Source organism: Tamandua tetradactyla, chromosome 6, assembly GCF_023851605.1.
Source record: "Tamandua tetradactyla isolate mTamTet1 chromosome 6, mTamTet1.pri, whole genome shotgun sequence".
Classification (NCBI taxonomy): domain Eukaryota; kingdom Metazoa; phylum Chordata; class Mammalia; order Pilosa; family Myrmecophagidae; genus Tamandua; species Tamandua tetradactyla.
Window position 1 is genome coordinate 32,226,463 of NC_135332.1, and position 21,086 is coordinate 32,247,548.

At 39.9% G+C, this 21,086-nt stretch overlaps 1 protein-coding gene across 2 annotated transcripts in view; it reads right to left on the reverse strand.

Moving 5' to 3' along the window:
- The window catches only part of SPAG9 (sperm associated antigen 9), a 138,073-nt gene extending 131,569 nt beyond the window's left edge, over window positions 1–6,504 (reverse strand). For both annotated transcript variants that reach the window (XM_077164789.1, XM_077164788.1), the window contains exon 1: window positions 6,023–6,504. In XM_077164789.1, the coding sequence (XP_077020904.1) occupies window positions 6,023–6,325 (303 nt within the window). In that variant the 5' untranslated portion in view covers window positions 6,326–6,504. The remainder of the gene's footprint in view (window positions 1–6,022) is intronic.
- Window positions 6,505–21,086: the final 14,582 nt, after the last annotated feature.

Genomic DNA, 21,086 nt, shown 5'->3' on the forward strand with positions numbered 1-21,086 from the left:
TTTGGTAATTGATGGTGATGATGGACAACACAGTGATGAATCGTTTACTTCAAAGTGGTTAAATGGGAAATTTTATGTTGTATATGTTACCGCAATAAAAATTAAAACAAAAAAATTTCTTTAATTACATGAATATGCATATTTTCATGGTTCAGCTCAAATATTACTATTATGCCAAACTACTAGACAGTAGAATTCCTAAGTGAGTCACAGTTCTATATTTAATCCAATAACTAAATATCACTGACCAAGATTTCAAAATGTATAGAATTTACAAGTACACATTTCTAAATATTAGTTTTTTGAATATACACACATTACATATGTGATTAAGCCAAGTCTATGATGATATTTTGGGGCTTAACTAAATTATTTATTTTGGTAACAGCTGTATTCATTACGGGTGCTAAGCAAAACAAAAGAGGTGTTTTTAAAATAACCTCAGCCATTAGTCAACATAACAGAAGAACATACATTTGCCTTGGTTCTAACACCAGTTCTCCCGGGATTCAAAGGTTCGGTAAAATTTAAGCATGTAGCACGTACTTGAAGGAGTACTAAGGAGTCCAAGAGACAGGAACCTAGGTCTCTTTGGCATCCTATTGGATCAATGACCTCTACTGCACACCACAGCAATTTAACTCTTACTTCATTAATCCAGCTATCTCTTATTAGAGGAACCTGATAAGGTGGTACTTCCATCAGGTAAAATGCCCAGTTTGGTATTCCCCTTTGTGATTTAAAATGTTTTAAACAATCAATTAATTTACTTAATTTTTACCAAGTAAAAATGCGAATGTTACTATAACAGGGTCACATAATAGTATCTCAGTTAGATACCTATCTTCAGAAATCAGAGGGTAAGGGAAGGATAAGACTGTCTTAAGATTTAAAACAATAATTAGCTGGTTATCATTTCGAAAGGTAAGAATCACATATATCCCTGAAGAATAAACAGAGATGACCCATTTCAGAATGTGCCTGGAAGTGAGGATTGATAATAAGGCAGGCACACACCTGGTGTGACTAAGAACAGTGTGATGCTCGTTTTAATGGTTCGGAGCGGGGAAAAAAAAAGCATTTTAAAATAAAACAAGCATTTTAAAAAATACAAAGTGTGTTTTAAAATGTATTTACTGTAAGTACAAAATAATTTAGGCAATATAGAAATCAATGAAACACTAAAATGAATTTTGAGCATTCTAAAACTTAGATTTGAGTGACTAAATTAAGACATAACATTCCCAAAAGTTGCTAACCCTTGCTAACTGAATCCACAGAGAAATTAACTCAGCACCTGACAGTTCTCGGACCAAAAACTGTTAAATGCACTGAAGATACCACAAGAAACTGGTCTTCAAAGGCCAGTGAACAAGTTTCACAGAGTGGCTTAATTTTTAAAACTAAGCTTAAAAAATCTTAACAGCAAAATTGATAGAAATAGGGTTTGTTCATATGAAACTTAACCCCGCAAAGGATAGGTCAAGTCAACTTAAAATTTAGGCCTAAGAGTCACCCCCAAGAGAGCCTCTTTTGTTGCTCAGATGTGGCCCCTTTCTCCAGCCAACACGACGAGCAGTCTCACCACCCTACCCCTCTCTACGTGGGACATGACTCCCAGGGGTGTGGAGCTTCCTGGCAACGTGGGACAGAGATCTTGGAATGAGCGGAGACTCAGCATCAAGGGACTGAGAAAAACCCTAGAATGAGCTGAGACTTAGCATCAAGGGATTGAGAAAACCTTCGCGACCAAAAGGGGGAAGAGTGAAATGAGACAAAGTGTCAATGGCTGAGAGATTTCAAACATAGTCCAGAGGTTATCCTGGAGGTTATTCTTATGCATCAAGTAGATATCATCTTGTTATTCAAGATGTAATGGAGAGGCTGGAGGGAACTGCCTGAAAATGCAGAGCTGTGTTCCAGTAGCCATGTTTCTTGAGGATGAGAGAATAATGATACAGCTGTCACAATGTGACTGTGTGATTGTGAAAACCTTGTGTCTGATGCTCCTTTTATCTACCTTGTCAACAGAGGAGTAGAATATATGGAATAAAAATAAACAATAGGGGGAACAAATGTTAAAATAAATTTAGTTTGAAATGCTAGTGATCAATGAAGGCAAGGGATAAGGGGTACGATAGGTATAATCTTTTTTTTTCTTTCCTGTGTTCGTTTTATCTTTTTCTATTGTCTTTTTGTTTCTTTTTCTGAATCAATGCAAATGTTCTAAGAAATGATGAATACGCAACTAGGTGATGATATTGTGAATCACTGGTTATGCATGTTGTTTTATTTTATTTTTTAATTAATAAATAAATTTTAAAAAATTGGTAGAAATAAGGCTAAATGCGTGAGGAATGGCACAATTACTTATTTCAATAATAACGAACTGAATACTAAAAGCACAAAATAATCTTACATGTTGAAGCAAAAGTGGAATTTCTGCTTTTTAACTTCCTAGGTCTTCAGCCATCAACAATTTTAAGCTGTAAGTATGTAAAATTACTCTCCTCCTTCTACTTGATAAAAAATTACAAATTTCAGTGAGAAGACTTCCAAATTCTCCCTCTTAAATCTTTATTGAAGATAAGTAGGACTGTCAGAAATTATTTCACAAACAAATCAAAATTAACTTCAGTAGTTATTAAAATATTTTTATGAATGAGGGCAAGCAATGGTGACACAGTGGCAGAGTTCTTGCCTGTCATGCCGGAAACCCGGGTTCGATTCCCAGTGCCTGCCCATGCCAAAAAATAAATATCTATATTTTTATGAATGAATGAGAACTATAATATCAGTGAAAAAGAGCAGTAATGCTGTAGCCTATTTTCCTACCCTCTTGTTTTATGGTACCTAAGTTCATACTCTTCCAAGGAAAATAACCTGATTAAAGTCTTCATATAAAATATCAAAATTGTTACTACTTAAGTACTGATGTGCTAGGAAAAAATAAATCAGAAATTTTTCAATAATATCTCTCACCTCTACATTAATCAGCTCCATTTTTTAAAAACAGCAAAAAGCCACAGAAAAGTCATAAAATCATATAATCACAAAATTTTGTTCCCAGCCCATTCTCTTCATATGCTTCAATCAAGCAAAGACAGAAAAGAGGATGAAGAGGATTTTTATGTACAATCTCCATTCACCCAGAAATGCTACATAAACTCACCCTTTGAGAATAATGATGATAAGAAACAAGTCCCACAGAATCACCACTTGGAACTAAACTCCTAAGAAAAGGGTTCTTCAACTCATTTGTCCACTTTTCTGGAAAGTTTTGTTTCTTTTTTTCTTTTAATTACTCAAAGCAAATTTTGCCTATCTGAAAACAATCAGAAAACTTGGACAAACAAAAACAGAAAAATCACTAACAAATTCCATCCCAGAATAAGTCCTATTAAAAAAGTTCTATCCAGATTTTTGTTTTTTATAAATCAGTTATTTACAAATAAATTATTCAATAAATTCATAGGCTTTACTTAAGATAGGCAGAGTCTCACTAAAGAAATGAAAATTAAGCTGAGAAGAAAGTGAGGGGAAAAGCACTCTAGGCCAAGGGAACAGCACAGACAAAGGCACGTGGGGGGGAAGAGTCTTGGTTAAGGAATGGAATATGGTTGGAACAGTGGTCCAAGGGGAGACTGATGGATAATGATGGTGGATTTCTGGAGGATTAATATTTTTAACTGGTCCCAGGCCCATCTAATATCAGCCTTCCTTTATGTTATCTTTAAAGGATCACTAAAACAGCAGACTAACGCCACAAAAAAAAATCAAATTAAAAAAAAAAAGAAAGAAAAAGGTCTTCAAATTTAGTCATGGTATTAAAAATGAAGTTTCTGACTCCTTGCTAAGAATTCCTGCAAGCAAGCGATTATAGTAGCCACACACAGTCCTAAAACATTCTCAAAATTTATAGACCCTCTTAAATATCCACAAAAAAAAGCTCAGAATTTACTTCATATTTTCTGATGGCTAGCAACTTTAGCAATGATATGCTTTCATATTATTTTCTGTAAATACCCTGAGGCACTTTTGCTATAAACAGCAGACTCTTAGTTTTCATGTTAAAGGCCACAAACAAAGCACTTACAGAAAATTAAATCAGAATTCACTCTGCATATTGGCCTAAGAGAAACAGAATTTCTGGATACTGGGCAAAACTTATGAAGGCTAAGGAGGCCATTTATGTTTGTGGTCTGGAAATTGGCTCATCTAACATTTCAATGTTCTCCATTCTTAGACATGTCCCTTTGCCCAAAGATTTCACTATGGTAAATGTATAGATGTATCTGAAAAAGCAAAATCTACAAAAAGAGTCACTGGATAATCTATTTTTTAAAAGTTACTTACTTAAGAAATTAACCTACAACCCAGAGGCTAGCAATTTGTTTTGTTTTGTTTTGTTTTTTCCTGAATCTGCAACCTGTGGCAGATGGATTTCTTGGCACATGTGACCTTGGCATACTGCCGATGTTTACATGGATTGACAGGAGTCTAGAGGGAGTATTGCTTTTGCGGGAGGTGATAGGTCAGGCTAGCCCTGCTCACCAGCATGTATAGGTGGTTAACACCAACCAGGGCCTATATGACCATTAAACTGTAGCCTGTCATCTCAAAAGTAGTACTTGACCTCTGCTCTGTAATAAAAAATGTGGATAAACTGGGGGAAATTGTAATCCCATCCTTATCAGATTTTTCCACCACTCCTTCCCTATATACTAAGGTATTCTCTTGAAGCAAAGTCAATTTTGTTGGGGAAATTCAATGGCATTCCTTGAGACTACTGTCTCACAAAATCAGAAATAAAAGTTATCACTACAGGCAAGCTTTAAAAAAAAAAGAACTATTTGATTAGGTGCAAAGGTACAAAAATTTTAATGGTGTTACAGTTTGGTGTTAGGAAATGAGCTACCAAACAAATTTCAAATCCTAAAAACTTTTTCAAGCATTTTTTTTAAAAATAGCATTTCCTTCCTTCAATAATTACTTCGTCTCCTTTAATAATTATTTAATCTCCTTCAATAACCACGTATAGAGGATGGGGAAACACAGATGAATAGGATACGTTGCCTGCCTTAGGTAAGTTTCACAAAAATAATGCGAACAGAGACTGACAGCTAAACTCCTTGGCTCTCTCAAGAAATCAGAACTATCACTTTGGCTCCAGAGCTCCAAAATATTCATGGACTGGAGGTGAGCCACTGCTGAGGTGCCAGAGTTAACAGCGGGTCAAGACCACCTGTAAATGGCAGTCTAAGAAGAAAACTCTGAGGAGAAAAGTTATCAACAATCATCTTCCCCTCCTCAACCCCGCCGGAACCTCCACCCAGTCCACTTCAACAGAGGTTTTTTAACCGGGAACTGTCCAAGGTTACCACCTGAAAGGAATGTTTTGGTAGTGGGATACCAGTAAAATAAAATCGTACACTCTGTATATTCAGAGTATTGTTGTACATCTAAGTGTTAACAAAATGTCAATGAAGGCACACAAAACATGAAATAAGACCTCCTTAAATGATTAAAACGGCAAGAAGAAACTGACCGAAAGAGATGGAGATCTCTAACTTCCCAGAGCAGCAACCCCCTGGAAAGGTACTGGACCCAGCGGAAGTTCCACAACCAGGACCGAACTGTTTAAACGCCCACCCACCCCCCTCCCGTAGTTAAAAGTTTGAACGGCGGACTATCCAAAGGTGGTCCGAAACTTCCCTGAACAAGCAGAGGCAACCAGAAACCTTAAAATCTCCGCCCTTGGTCAATCCCAGGTGTCCTCCCAGCCTGTCACTTCCTCCCCGGGCCTTGCCTCCTTCATCTCACCCGGCCCCGCACCCAGTGCCTCGGTTTCCAGCGCAGGACCGGGGTCCCGGCTACCATGGCAGTCGCGGGGCTAAGTGCTGGAGGGCCTCGGCCTCAGGCCCGCCCCCCACGAGGCCCGGCGCGCCTCCGCTCTCCCTCCGGGCCGCGACCCGGGTCCCCGGGTGCCCTCGGGCCCGGCCCCCGCCCCGCCGGCCCTCACCTCCTCGGCGTGCTTGCGCAGTGCCTTCTCCCGCTCGTACTGGGTGATGAGCTGCTCGTTGTCGTCCCGCAGCAGCTCCAGCTCCACCTGGTGCTCCTGGTCCTGCGCGAACACCGAGTCCAGGTTCTCCAGCACCGCCACCACCAGCGGCATCAGCTCCTTGACCACCTCCTCGTCATAGCGCCCGATGAGCCGCTCGAACTCGCGGTAGATGGAGCCGGCCAGGCCGGACACCCGCTCAGACATCACGGCCCCGGAGCCGCCGGGTTCCTCCTGATACACCACCCCGTCCTCCAGCTCCATGGTGGCGGGCGGGCGGCCCGGGGCGTCGCGGGCTGACGGAGCGGCACGGGCCCGAAAGGGACGGACCCGGCTGGGGTTGGGTCCGGTGGGGTGGGGACCCGGGCCGCGGCCGGTGGAGGGGAGGGGTGCGGTGAGCGCACTCACCCCAACCGCCGCTGCACCAACTGCTGGAGCGGCCCGGCCGCGCGCGCCACACGTCACCCGCCGGGCGGGATTCGTGCCGCGTCGGCCGGAGAGGCGGGGCCCCGCGGGAGGCCAGGCGCGGTCGGGGGCGGAGCCGTACGCCATCGTGCGGCGACGGAGGACAGAGCCGTGGCGTCAACACCTTGCGCCGGCGCCGCACGGGCAGTGCGGACGCCAATGGGAAAGACGCCAGGAAAGGGTGGCGAAAACTGTCAGCCTTAGGCGGAATTTGCAGGGTGGTTCCCAAAGGAAAGGGAAGGTTTTAAAACAGTGGCTAGCAGTGTAGAATTAACAAGGCTTATTTATTTATTTATTTATTTATTTATTTATTTTTGCGACTCATTAAAGGGCTTTCTCTTTTGAGCCTCACAGTGGAAACGGTGCGATAGACGTTTCACTCCTATTTCACAGACGAGGAAACTGGGCCCAAAAAAGTTGTGGTTCACTCAAGGTCATACAGCTAGAACGGGAACGAGGCCGAGGGGGGACTCAAACTAGTCCTTTTGAAAATTGAGAAACGAGAGCAGTTTTTCAAGTATGTGATGATATCGTGAGGCATTGATTTTACACCATGTATGGAATGTATGTGTGAAGATTTGTTAGTAAAAGAAAGAACGAAAGAAACTAGGGCAGTGTCTGTCCAAGTATTAAGGTGGTCTCGAACACGATAGAACTGTTGTGGTTAGTGACGAGTAAGAAGATTCTAAAACAGAGGAAATGCAAAGCATCCTGGAGAAGAATAAAAGCTGTAACGCCTCATCTAGCACTTTCCCAAACACCGAGTTTCTGCGCTTCTCAGTTTCTAAGACTGGCATTTCCTGTCTCCATCCACCCTCCCTGTTCCCCTAGCTTTGAAGTGGGGCGGGGCGAGGAAGTAGGAGGTTGGGGAGGAGAGAAGGGAAGGGGTGGAGCCTCTGGAATGACTAAGTCCCATGATGTGTGAGGTTGCCGCCGCCTAGGAGAGCATCACATGTGAGGAATGATACAACACCCAAGCCTAGGGCAGGCTGAGTCAAGGATCTCTTCCCGGTGTGCTCATTTTGCCTTTGCAAATAGAGCGGAAAACACTGCACAAAGCCCCTACCACCCGCCGCAGGTGACTCAGGAGTTCTCCAGCCCAATCTCATCCAAGAATAGGGAGTTGAATAAACAATAAACAAGGATTTAGTGGGGAACTAGCCATTTCCCCAGATCATAAATATTTTGAACTTACTGTTTCCGAGGTCAAGTACTCCCTACCAAGCTTGAACTAGTCCCCTGAAGTCTCCCTACCCTTGACCCATCTGAAGACCCATAAAAGCAGTACGGAGGTTAAGGGAGGACCACTCTGTAAACTCAAAGGGACAAAGATGAAAATACTAGCCTTGTGTCAGATGGGACGGAATTTACCGCTTGTGTTGTCCCACTTTCTCACCCCCACCCCACATCCACTCACTCTTATATTGTTTTGTTTGTGTATATGTCTGGGTCTTAGGAAAGCTAATCAGTTGGTTGGGTGTTGGGCCCTAAACACCCTCTCTCTTCTCTTCACGTTTAAAAAGCAAAAGATTCTTGCTCTGGAGGTTTTGTCTTTGTCATTCAGCCAGTCTAACTGTATACATGTTTGTTTTCCTGGTTATCAGGGGAGCAGGAAAACTTAGGGGAGGCTTTACTTTATCTTTCCACAGTATTATCATCTGCATCAGAAAATTTAGAGAAAAATCCACCCGTTTTCAGGTATAATCTCAGGTATGAGATTATAATGGAGTCTTCAAAGTAAGTATGCTCTTTAGGTATAAATTCAACGTAGAAAACTATGAGATAAATACTTAGGTACATTCAACTGCTTTAAATAAAATTTAGCTAAACATCCACCAACTGGTGAATGGATAAACAAAATATATTCTATACACATAATGGAATGTATGCTACAACATGATGGACCTTAAAAATATTATGCTAAGTGAAAGAAGCCAGCTACAAACGACTACATGTTACATGATTTCACTTATATGAAAAGTCCAAGATAGGCAAATCTAGAGATGGAAAGTAGATTAGTGGTCGCCTAAAGCTGGGGGATGGAGAGATTGGGGGATGATAACTAAGCAGTACAGGGCTAGTTTTGGGGGTAATGAAAATGTTCTAAAATCGATTGTGGTGAGGGATGCACAACTCTGTGTATATACTAAAAGCCATTCAATCGTGTACTTTAAATGGGTGAATTGTATGGTATGTGAATTATATTTCAATAAAGCTGTTAAAAAATAAATAAAATTCAGGACTATAATGCCTTTGTAGTAGATCCGATGGGAGCACATAAATCAGTGTTGTACAGTGAATAGAAAACCAATTTTGAAGTTGGGAACCTTGGTCATTTTGAATAATTTAGGTCAAATGTAAAAAAGCAAATACTTGTTGAGTCCTACTGAAGCAGGTTAGATAAGAGAGGAGGAAGTGACCCTAAGACCCATAACAAAAAGTTCCTTTTGGCATGCACATACCTGCTAGCCCCAGCATACATTGCCCTCACTCAGGTCTGCACCTGAAAAGAACCAATGAAAAGTGCAGCTCATCAATGCTTCCTTAGCATAGCCAGAAGGGGAAGGGCCCCTCCAAGTCCTTCTAATGCAAGGATCCTAACTCAGAGTTAGGATCACATTCATCTCCCTTTGAGCATGTATTTTCCCAATGCATTAAAATTTTGAACTGTACACATTGGCTAGTCTTTGGATTCTTTGGCTGTATACTCTGACCACTCTTCAAGTTGTTTCCTTCAACCGAGTCAAGAATCTTCACAGTGTCAGCCCCTGGTTGAGGTCATGACCTTTCAGAGGATTCTTAGGGATCTCCAGCATCCAGCCTAGAGCTCCCAGGCTCTCTAACATCCAGCTGAGAATTCCCAAGCCCCTCTGGTATCCAGTCAAGAACTCCTGGGGTTCTCTGGCATAAAGCTTATTAAACTATTTGGCTGTACTATCTTGCAACTGAGTCAAGAACCCTCATGGCGTCTCAATTTCTCTGAGAACTTCCGGGGCTGTCTGGCATCATTCCTGGGTGCCAATGACTGTGATAAGCCTCAAATTCTTCATCTGTATAATGAAGGCGGTTGGTAGAGAATCTGTAAAGGCATTTTACTATTCTAAAATCCTATGATTCTCTTCTCTAGGTGGTAGTGACAGACAGAAGAGGTAGTCTTGAGAGTGAGTCCTGTTAGTCAACTTCTAATTAAGAGGAAGTAATATCACCTTCTGTACTCAATTGGCTGGATAGATTCCCAGCACCCATACTAACGCCTATGGGCTCAGGTTATTGTCAAGGAATAAGATTCATAAAAGAAAAATAACAGGTCACTTCATAGACTTTAAAGTAACTGTTTACTTTTTATTCCTAAAGGGAAGGAAACTCTACTTTAAGAAATCCCTTTGCCTTGACAGGAGGACAGTAATGGGGGCAGGAGGGCAAGGGAGCTGATGAGGGCAGGAAGGGAGGGTTCTTCCTAAGAACAATGACTATAATCACTGGAAGGCAGAAATTACTAGATCTGTTGTTTGTCTGGCCTTCTTGAACTTTTACAGTCATTTCTATGTGAATCAATTGCTCTGGTATCAAACTACATTTTCTCAACCCTAAGGAGAGAGTCTTTGAAAGAGGAGAGAGGGTTCCTGCTTCACAAAGCCCGGTTACAGCAGTGTGAAATGATAATTGATTCATCACACTATATAAACTAGAACATGCTTGGTGATGCAATCTAGCTGTGGGATTTGGGGGTTTTGAAAAATACCAGAGGATTTTTCTGAGCCCTCAGTTTTTCCTTTGAAAGGCTTTTTAAGGTGCCAAGAGAAGATGGATAAATATGTCCAGATAGAAGTTGGTAGAAGACCTTGAGATAAGAGCAATTCCCCTGTGCCCCAGAGCTTTGGACTAGCAGGAATTGCCTCTAAGAAGGGTCTGACCATATAGCTAAAGCAAGAATTCTGGTATCTGAAGCTGTTTTTGATGGGACCAAGCTCTATTGGTCTTTTTCATGTTCACGTCAATTGTCACTTCTGACTTGAGTAAAAGAAGAGTCCCATCACCCACCTCTCAGTATACTTTTACACATACAGGTAAAGTTCACTCTGGCAATAAAAGGCTTTTCAGAACAGTGGGTTGATTGGTCACCTCACCACCACCACCACTATTATAAAAGAAATGCATATTCATGCATAATGACTGTAGAAAATTTGCTAAATATAGAAAAGCGGAGAAGAAAATTAAAATCACCTGGATAATCCCATCTCTCAAGTATCAACATGTTTAACATTTAACAGTTTTGTAAAGTAATCCAGGAAATATTCATTGTCCTTGTGGAAGAGAAGTGTTTATTTTATATCCAAGGGGGATTTGCTTTCCCTACAGCAAGTAAACATCCAGTGTCACTAGCACCAAGAACTTGAATTTTACCTATCCCCTCACTTGAGTCTCTTTATTATAATAGATAAGAAGATGATTAAAACAGGAAGCATCCAATAGATTAGAAATTTAGGAAGCATAAAACAGACTCAGAGTCCATTTCTAAGAGGATCTTTAAATACGTCTCATTGGAGATGACACTGGCAAATCCATTCTAATTAGAAACTAATTCTGACAAACTTCCTAACAACCATGCTTGGAAAGGAATGGAGGTAAGAAAAAAATATCTAATTTTTCTAAAACTTTTTCTATAATTAGTGTGTGTGTATGATTTTGTGGGGAGGTCCCAGTGACTAAAACATTACAGTTGAAATTCCACCATTTTTAAGAACTAAGTGCAATTCAACCAATGTTTGCTGCCTATTAATGGTTCATTCCTGTGCTAAGCCCACGAGATACCAAGATGAAGCAGTGGATCACACTCCAGTGTAAAAGTACAGTAACCAATCGAAGTATGTACAAAGTGAAATGATGATAAAGAGAAAAGAGGAGTTAACTCTGCCTGGAGGGTGTTTAGGAGAAGTCCTCCTGAAGAATATCACCCAAATCAGGAAAGCTTTGGGAGGGGGCAAAAGAGAAGTGTTGTTACCAGGCAAAGGCAATTGATTGTTTTGCCCGATGTGCTCAAATGACCAATTCCTGAGACACTAGGGTTCCAAAGAGAGAAGAAGTTTATTACTAGGCATGTAGGGCATTAGATGGCTGATCAGCCCAAAATCTGTCTCCCTGAATTGCAGTAATTCGGATAGTTTCATAGCATCAAAATATTTAGGATTATGAGCACAATGGCCCCTTGTGTGTATATATATATATATCTTTATAATATATATAAACATAATATAATTAGAGGTGATTTAATTATTGAGCATGCACAGATTGAGTAAATGCTTAGTCACAGAAAAGAAAATGGTGGCCTTAATATGATGATAGGTGTGATTTTTTAGGATTATAATGAGGTATAGGTGACTTGTAGGTTAAAGTCCAAGCTACTACACGTATCAGGCAGGCCCATTTTGATTAATCCAATTTTGGTTATCAAAATAACTTTGGACTTGCAGTGGGTTAGTTCTGGGCTGACCCAAGACCCTTCATTAATATACATTAGGGACTCTTTAGTGATTACAAGACTCTAAAGTTGAAAAACTAAGTAAATATGCACAAGTGAAGGTTAGTTACAAGGTTTTTTAAATCACAGGGGCACAATCATTATCAGGGATCAAGGTAGCTGGATTACAATTCAAAGATTTCAGGTATTTCCCTCTGTCTACTCTAAACACCAGAAAGCAAAAGAGAACACCTATACGATAATTCAGTAATCAAAATCATCTTTTAAATCCCAATTTCCCAGTTACACTCGTCTAGTCTCTGGACACCCAACTGGCTTTCAAAGTTGAAGTTTTGAGTTACTGGAACTTAGGGCCCATTCTTTTGGCATTTCTCTCTAACTTGGCCTCTTTTGGCTCCCACTGCTACAAGAAACATCTCTGCAGTTTGCACCTCTTGCCTCAGAGACACCTCATCTCTGTTGCCTCTTCCCACCAAGCTCCCAGGCTGGGCTTAGGAAAGCTAAATCTCAGGGTCTCCTACACAGCCTGATCCCACAGCACAGCCAATTTGGTGTGCCTTTGCCCTCAGTTGATATGGGATGGTTTTCAGGAAATTATCTTTCTGCGCACTGGGGGGAAAGGATGATAGGGCCCTCAGTGTTATCTTTACTCATCCAATAATACAAGTCCTACTACTGGGACAAAGCCTGGACCGCCCCAAAATGTGGACATATATCTAATAGTTTTATTTTCTTCATTCATGCTCTCCTTTCCTTCACCCCACCAATTTTCACGCACCAATGAAAAGTGTCTCCCTCCCTCCCAACCTCAATCACCAAGCTAAATATTAATTGTGAGCAGAGGCATTTTCTCTCTTGCTTGGGAAAATTCTCTGAAAGGAGACCTCAGGCTTGGCTAATGATATGTTAAAAGTGGTAATGGGGATGGAGTGCTGTGGGTAGGGATCCAGAACCTCACCTGGTTTGCCAGGCCAATGTCTTGATACATATGCTTAAACTGACATTATCTAGCTCTTTCTCTTTGAATTCCATCTGTAGTAGGTCTAATCTTGCCCTGTCTTTCCCCATCCTCCATGCTAGTCTGTGATGGACTTACAGATTTCTGGCATGGGCAAATGGTGAGTGGTGCTATCACCAATCAAGATAGCTAATTCAAGAAGGAATTTTAAATAAAATAATGAGTTTGTTTTGGATACTTTTGACTTGAGGTGATTCTGACTGAAGCCCAAAGAAAGATGGAGGCTGGACAAATCATTCTAAATCATTAGTTTACGAATGTAGCTAAGTCTTGTTTGCAGATAATACTCCTAGAAAGAATTAGTATTTTTTTTAGTCAGCTATTTTCTATTCAAAAGCTAGTTAAATCACCTGTCTTAAGGGAATGGGAATTTTACTGGTTTAGGGAAAGAAGCATGAGCTGAGTTTGAAGTTTATGTCTGTGCTGGTTTGAAAGGATGTATGGACCCTAGAAAAGCCATGTTTTAATCTAAATCCCATTTCATAAAGGCAGAATAATCCTATTCAATACTGTATGTTTGAAACTGTAATTAGATCATCTCGCCGGAGATGTGATTTAATCAAGAGTGGTTGTTAAACTGGATTAGGTGTAGACATGTCTCCACCCATTTGGGTGGGTCTTGATAAATTTCTGAAGTCCTATAAAAGAGGAAACATTTTGGAGAATGGAAGAGATTCAGAGAGAGCAAAGAAGAACTACATAGCCATGAGAAGCAGAGTCCACCAGCCAGCGACCTTTGGAGATGAAGAAGGAACATGCCTCCTGGGGAGCTTCATGAAACTGGAAGCCTGGAGAGAAAGCTAGCAAATGACGCTGTGCTCACCATGTGACCTTTCAGATGAGAGAGAAACCCTGACTGTGTTCACCAGGTGCCTTCTCACTTGAGAAAGAAACCCTGAACTTCATTGGCCTTCTTGAACCAGGGTGTCTTTCCCTGGATGCCTTGGATTGGATATTTCTATAGACTTGTTTTAATTGGGACAGTTTCTTGGCCTCAGAAATGTAAATTACCAACTTATTAAATTCCCCTTTTTAAAAAGCCATTCCATTTCTGGTATTTTGCATTCTGGCAGCTAGCAAACTAGAACAATGTCACTACAGGTTTAGAAAAAGAAAATTGGATTGAGGAAGAAATTTTGTGTTTTACTCTTCCAGATTTCCTCCCATTTTACAGCTGAAAAGACTAAGTCCTAAAGAGTGAGAGGCTTTAAGCAGGAAACAGAATGAGGACACTGGAAAAGAGATAATTCCCAAAAACTTGATAGAGAGTTCACCTTAAAACAAGACAATATTACTTTGTGGTTTTGCCCAGGATAGGTCCTGTTCCAACAAGATTTTACACCCTCTAAAGAATTCCAAGAACCCATCCATCCTCAGATTGCCAGATCACCAGGGGGAAGCCTGACTGTTTAAAAGAATCTATGTATATTAAATCATTTTTCAAACTGTAAAGTGCAGGTACAAATGTTGTTATTATCAACCTCCATTCCTCAGGAAAGTACAAAAATATAGGCATCAGGATAAGGCCGATCTACAAGCAGAGAACAGGATATGAACAAACTAAAACAATAGCATACTGTTGACTCTGTTTTCTATTTAAGGTATACAGCGTCTCTGAAATAAAACAGAAAAAAATAAAAGTGACTGGTTGGGAACAAGGTGTGGTATCTGGTCAGAAGGGAAATAATCCAAAGAGCTCCTATGACCTTTGTCACTTTTTTCCTCCACATATTCATGTATGAAAATGACTCAGCCCTAACACTATAACCTATTTTTAGTAGGGACAACAGGGTCAGTTGGAAACCTAAGCATAGTAACCACTGCCAATCAGCAGCAAGAGCCTCACACATCAGAAGTGGGGAACAAATACCCTTTATTCATTTCAATTTGATACGTGTGACTTGAGGTGTACCAGAGAGTCTGCCACAGTGCTGGAAACTTCTCTCGGGAGAGTTATTCCTTTAGACATGAGATTTTAGCATTACAAGGTTCCTTCCCTTGGCCAGTGCTGAGTGGAGTCCAGTGCCTCACTTTGCAGTGAGGGAGTCATCCACAGTCATGTCTCATCTTTGTGGCTGTACTGGAGCTAGTGCCCAGGGCTCTTTTTTTAAATAAAACAGAACATTTTTTTTATTGTGAAATATAACATAAATACAAAGAAAAGAAAGAAAAAACAATAATTTTTAAAGTATACTTCAACAAGTAGTTACAGAACAGATTTCAGAGTTTGTTATGGGTTGCCATTCCAGTATTTCATATTTTTCCTTTTGGCTGCTCCAAAAACACTGGAGGCTACAAGAAATATCAATATAGTGATTCAGCAGTCATGCTCATTTATTAAATCCTATTTTGTCTGTTATACCTCCTCTGTCTCCTTTGATCCTTCTTCCCATCTGTAAGGCTCTTTAGGCAATGCCAATTCTGACTTTTTCAGGGGTGGCAACAATAAGGGAAAGGGGGATGTTATTAATTGATAATCTTGGAGAGCTGGTCCCTCTGGGTGACCAGATTTATATGGCCTTGGAACTCTCTGGAAATTACAGATTCCAAGAAAGTAAACTTAGTGCATGAAACATTCATAGAGTCTCAGTTTGAGCCCTAGGTGTTCTCAAGAGTCAACAGGGGTAAAAAAAAAAAAAAAGTCAACAGGGGTGATGTTGGTTGGGGTTTATCAAACTATGGCAATTAGCACTATCTAACTAAAGCTTGCATAAGAATAGCCTCCAGAATAGACTCTTGACTGCATTTGATCTCTCTTGCCCACTGATGCCTTATTCTGTTACACTTCTTTTTGCTGTTTTGGTCAGGAAGGTGTCGATCCCCCCAGTGCCAGGGCCAGACTCATCCCCAAGAGTCATGCCCCACAATGTCGGAGACTTTCACTCTTGAATGTCATTTCCCACATAGGGGGATGGTAATGATTTTCCTTGCAAAGCAGACTTAGAAAGAGAGAGGCCACGTCTGAGCAACAAAAGTGGTTCCTGGAAGCAACTGTTAGGTCTTGTTATAGCTAGTCTTAGCTTCTCTAACTACAGAAAGAAGTTTTATAAGGGGAAATCTCAAAACCAAGGGCTTGGCCTATTTTCCTGTAAGTTCCCAATGGTTGAGAGGGTACCTGGGGTTTCCCAGATGAGAAAGTTTAATAGTTTCATTTTATTCCTTTGGACCCTCAAGGGTGTCTATCGATACTTTTTTTTTCTTGTTTTATTTTCTTTTTTTAAATACCAAAAAACACCAAACAAATGCAGACTTTCCTATTTCGATCATTCCATTCTACATATATAATGAGTAATTCACAATATCATTATCCATACTTTTGAATTATCAGCTCACTATAGTCTGAGATGTATCCTGGTATTACGTTAAGGAAGACAGAATTATAAGGCCTCATTCCCATTCTAGACTCCAGCAGTTTGAGTTGTTTAAATGAGCTATCCAGACAGGTTGCTTTAGGTTGTGTACTACAGAAAATGTAAATTCTAGACATAATAAACCTCTCTGACTTTGGTTTCACACAGTAGGTGAAGGTCTAGAGTACATATGCTATCCTCTTTTACCCTGAATTTTGATTTACCTTAGTCCTCGCCAGACTGTCTTTGTTTTTATCTCTAATTGGAGACTGATCTCTCTTTTTTTGGTTACTTTAACTGTAACCAAAGTTAGCTATGCTAACTTTCAGGGCAGAAGCACTCAATTTCTGGGTCTTAGATGTCGCAGAGTTACTCAAAGTTCCAGGGAAATACCAGCAGATACACATATAGCTCAGTGTCTCAGAATCTAGACATACACTTACAACTTCAGACTAAGTGTGGCTGCTCTAAGGGCTTAAAATCTAGGCTCCAATTTTCTTATGTATTTTCTGAAAGACACCTTAGCATATTTTTTCTTTTATTTCTGGCTTATTTTGCACAACACCTTGTTTTATTCAACTTGTTGCATATCTCTTTTCATCCTTCCTTTTTGTAGCCACATCATGTTTTAGTTTGCAAGCTGCCAGAATGCAATATACCAAAACTGGAAAGACTTTTAAAAAGGGGAATTTAATAACTTACAAGTTTACAGTTCTAAGCCTATAAAAATGTCCAAACTAAGGCATTCAGGGAAAGATACCTTAATTCAAAGAAGGTAGATGTGTCAGGAACACCTCTGCCAGGTGGGTAGTCACGTGGCTGGCACTGTTGGTCCCTTGCTCCTGGGCTCCATTGCTTTCAGCCTCTATTCCTGTGGGCATTCCTCACTTTGCTTCTCCGGGGCTGGCCTCCATCTCTTGGCTTACCTTGGCTATTTCCAGGTTCTGGCTTGTGTAACATCTCATGGAAATGTCTGCTGGGCTGTAGGCATCTCAAAACATCCGTGTCTCTGTTTTCCAAGTTTCGGGAACTGTGTCAGCTCTGCTCTGAAGTTTCTGTTGGCTCTGTAGCTTCTGATGTTTCTCCAAAATATTTCCCCTTTTAGAAACTCTAGTAAACTAATCAAGACCTACCTGGAATGGGTAGAGTCACATCTCCACCTAATTCAAAGGTCATACCCACAATTAAGGAAGGCACATCTCCATGGAGATAAATTAATCAACAGTTTCCAACCTAGAATCAGGATTAAAAGAAACAGCTGCCCTCACAAGATTGAATCAGGATTAAAACATGGCTTTTCCCTTGTGTCTGATGCTCCTATTATCCACCTTGTCAACAAATGAGTAGAACATATGGAATAAAAATAAATAATAGGGGGAACAAATGCTAAAATAAATTTAGTTTGAAATGCTAGTGATCAATGAAAGCGAGGGGTAAGGGGTCTGGTAGGTATAATCTTTTTTTCTTTTCTGTTTTCGTTTTATTTCTTTTTCTGAATTAATGCAAATGTTCTAAGAAATGATGAATATGCAACTAAGTGATGATATTGTGAATTACTAATTATATATCTTAATGTTTTATTTGGTTTGTTCATTTTTTAAATAAATAAATTTAAAAAAACATGGCTTTTCAAAGTAGGTTTCTGCTGACTCAGCAGACATTTAATATTTTACATGCCTTTTGAGCTGTGTAACTTAATATTTGGATACTTGATAATTTGTTTTATTATGTAATTGATAAGTGGTAATGTGTTTTAATGTTAGTTCAACCATATATTTATACTGTTTGGGAATGCGTGGCTATAGTTGTGTGAGAAAAATCATTTGTCAGTGTTCACCAGCTTAAAAACTTAGTGTGCAAGCTTAAACATCTAAATAAAGAAATGCAAAAAAAACAACACATGGCTTTTCTGGAATGCATAATACTTTCAAACTGGCACACATCGCATTCCATCATATAAATGTATCACAGGTATGTTCTAAGGAAAGCATCCTGATTGGAGTAGGGGCTTGAATTGTCATGGAAAGAAACCTTGAAGGGGCTGGACATGATTACTCCATTGAAGAGCAGCCTCCCAGGAGACGGGTGAGCTGTCCTCAAATAGCATGTTACATAGAGGGAGGACTAGGAAAGGATTATAATAAAAGTTATGAGGAGCTACATTTTTTGTCAAAATTTAAGAACTCTTTTTTTTTTAATCACTTCAGTGGGAGTTGTCCAATAACAGGATTGGGTATCTTGGGAAATAATAGAGTCTCTCACCACTAAAGTTGTTCAAACACAGCCTAAGCAGAACACAGCAAGGATGCGAACAAGGGGAAAACAAGATGGGAATTGGAAGAAATGAGTTGTAAGAAAAAGTGCACTAGATCTGTGATCTTAAATTTATTTGGCTGGCAAAATTTACTCTTGGAGTCAACTTCTTCCCCCTTGTCTGCTACTTTTCCTATTCATAATATTTACCCTTATTGATCCTCTCTTCCCCAATACTCAAAGGCCACTTGCTGCCATAAGCTACCTAAATTCTCAAACTTCAGTGCACACAGATGCACCAGCTTCCCTACTCTTTTTTTTTTGTATGTGCTTTTTTAAAAATTTCTTTATTAATTAAAAAAAAATAACAAAGAAAACATTAAGATATCATTCCATTCTACATATACAATCAGTAATTCTTAATATCATCACATACTTGCATCTTCATCATTTCTTAGAATATTTGCATCAATTTAAAAAAGAAATAAAAAGACAACAGAAAAAGAAATAAAACAATAATAGAGAAAAAAAGATTATACATATCATAACCCTTACCCCTCGCTTTCATTTACCACTAGCTTTTCAAACTAAATTTATTTTAACATTTGTTCCCCCCTATTATTTATTTTTATTCCATATGTTCTACTCTTCTGTTGATATAGTAGCTAAAAAGAGCATCAGACACAAGGTTTTCACATTCACAGAGTCTCATTGTAAAAGCTATATCATTGTTCAATCATCATCAAGAAACATAGCTACTGGAACACAGCTCTACATTTTCAGGCAGTTCCCTTCAGCCTCTCCACTACATCTTGAACAACAAGATGATATCTATTTAATGCATAAGAATAACCTCCAGGATAACCTCTCGACTCTGGAATCTCTCAGCCATTGACACTTAGTCTCATTTCACTCTTCCCCCTTTAGTTGAGAAGGTTCTCTCAATCCCTTGATGTTAATTCTCAGCTCATTCTAGGGTTTTTCTCAGTCCCTTGATGCTGAGTCTCAGCTCATTCCAGGATTTCTGTCCCACGTTGCCAGGAAGGTCCACACCTCTGGGAGTCATGTCCACGGAGAGAGGAGGAGGGTGGTGAGACTGCTCGTCATGTTGGCTGGAGAGAGAGGCCACATCTGAGCAACAAAAGAGGGTCTCTTGGGGGTGACTCTTAGGCCTAAATTTTAAGTTGACTTGACCTTTTATGGGGTTAAGTTTCATATGAACAACCCCCAAGACTGGGGGCTCAGCCTATAGCTTTGGTTGTCCACACTGCTTGTGAGAATATCAAGAATTCAACTTGGGGAAGTTGAATTTCTCCCCACTCAATCCATTCCCTGAAGGGGGCTTGCAAATACTTTTCCAGTCACTGATCAAATCACTCTGGGATTCATCGGGGCATCACTTTGGTCCTCTTTCATTCATCTCATGTCCTACCTGAGATTCCAAGTACTTATGACATTCAATCAAACTATCTACATGAGTTATATTAGGAAATGCTCTAGTCAAAATATAAATTTTGTAACAAACATTTTTGCTTTAGTCTCACACATAAGGTGACATTTTAAAGTATTAATTATCATCTATTTTCAGCACCCTGCAATAATGACATTCCTTTGTTCTTCTTCATGCAAAAACATTTTTAAAATTTGTACATTGTACATTTCACTATTATTATACACTCTAGGCATTCCTAGATTATACTGTCTCGATCTTTAACATCTATCTTTCTTTCTGATTTCATTTATGTCCCCAGCCCTCCTCCCTCTATCATTCTCACATGCAGCTTCATTCAGTGTTTTAACATAATTACATAACAGTTAGGTAGTATTGTGCTGTCCATTTCTGAGTTTTTGTATCCAGTCCTGTTGCACAATCTGTATCCCCTCAGTTCCAATTACCCAATATCTTCCCCTACTTCTATCTCCTGATGGTCTCTGTTACCAATGACATATTCCAAGTTTATTCACTAATGTCAGTTCATATCAGTAAGAGCATAAAGTATTTGTCCTTTAGTTTTTGGCTAGTCTCACTCAGCATAATGTTCTCAAGGTCCATCCATGTTGTTACATACTTCAAAAGTTTATTCTGTCTTAAAGCAGCATAATATTCCATCGTATGTATATACCACAGTTTTTTTAGCCACTCGTCTGTTGATGGACATTTTGGCTGTTTCCATTCCCTTGCAATTGTAAATAATGCTGCTATAAACATTGGTGTGCAAATGTCCATTTGTGTCTTTGCCCTTAAGTCCTCTGAGTAGATACCTAGCAATGGTATTGCTGGGTCATATGGCAATTCTATATTCAGCTTTTTGAGGAACCGCCAAACTGCCTTCCACAGTGGTTGCACCATTTGACATTCCCACCAACAGTGGATAAGTGTGCCTCTTTCTCCGCATCCTCTCCAGCACTTGTCATTTTCTGTTTTGTTGATAATGGTCATTCTGGTGGGTGTGAGATGAT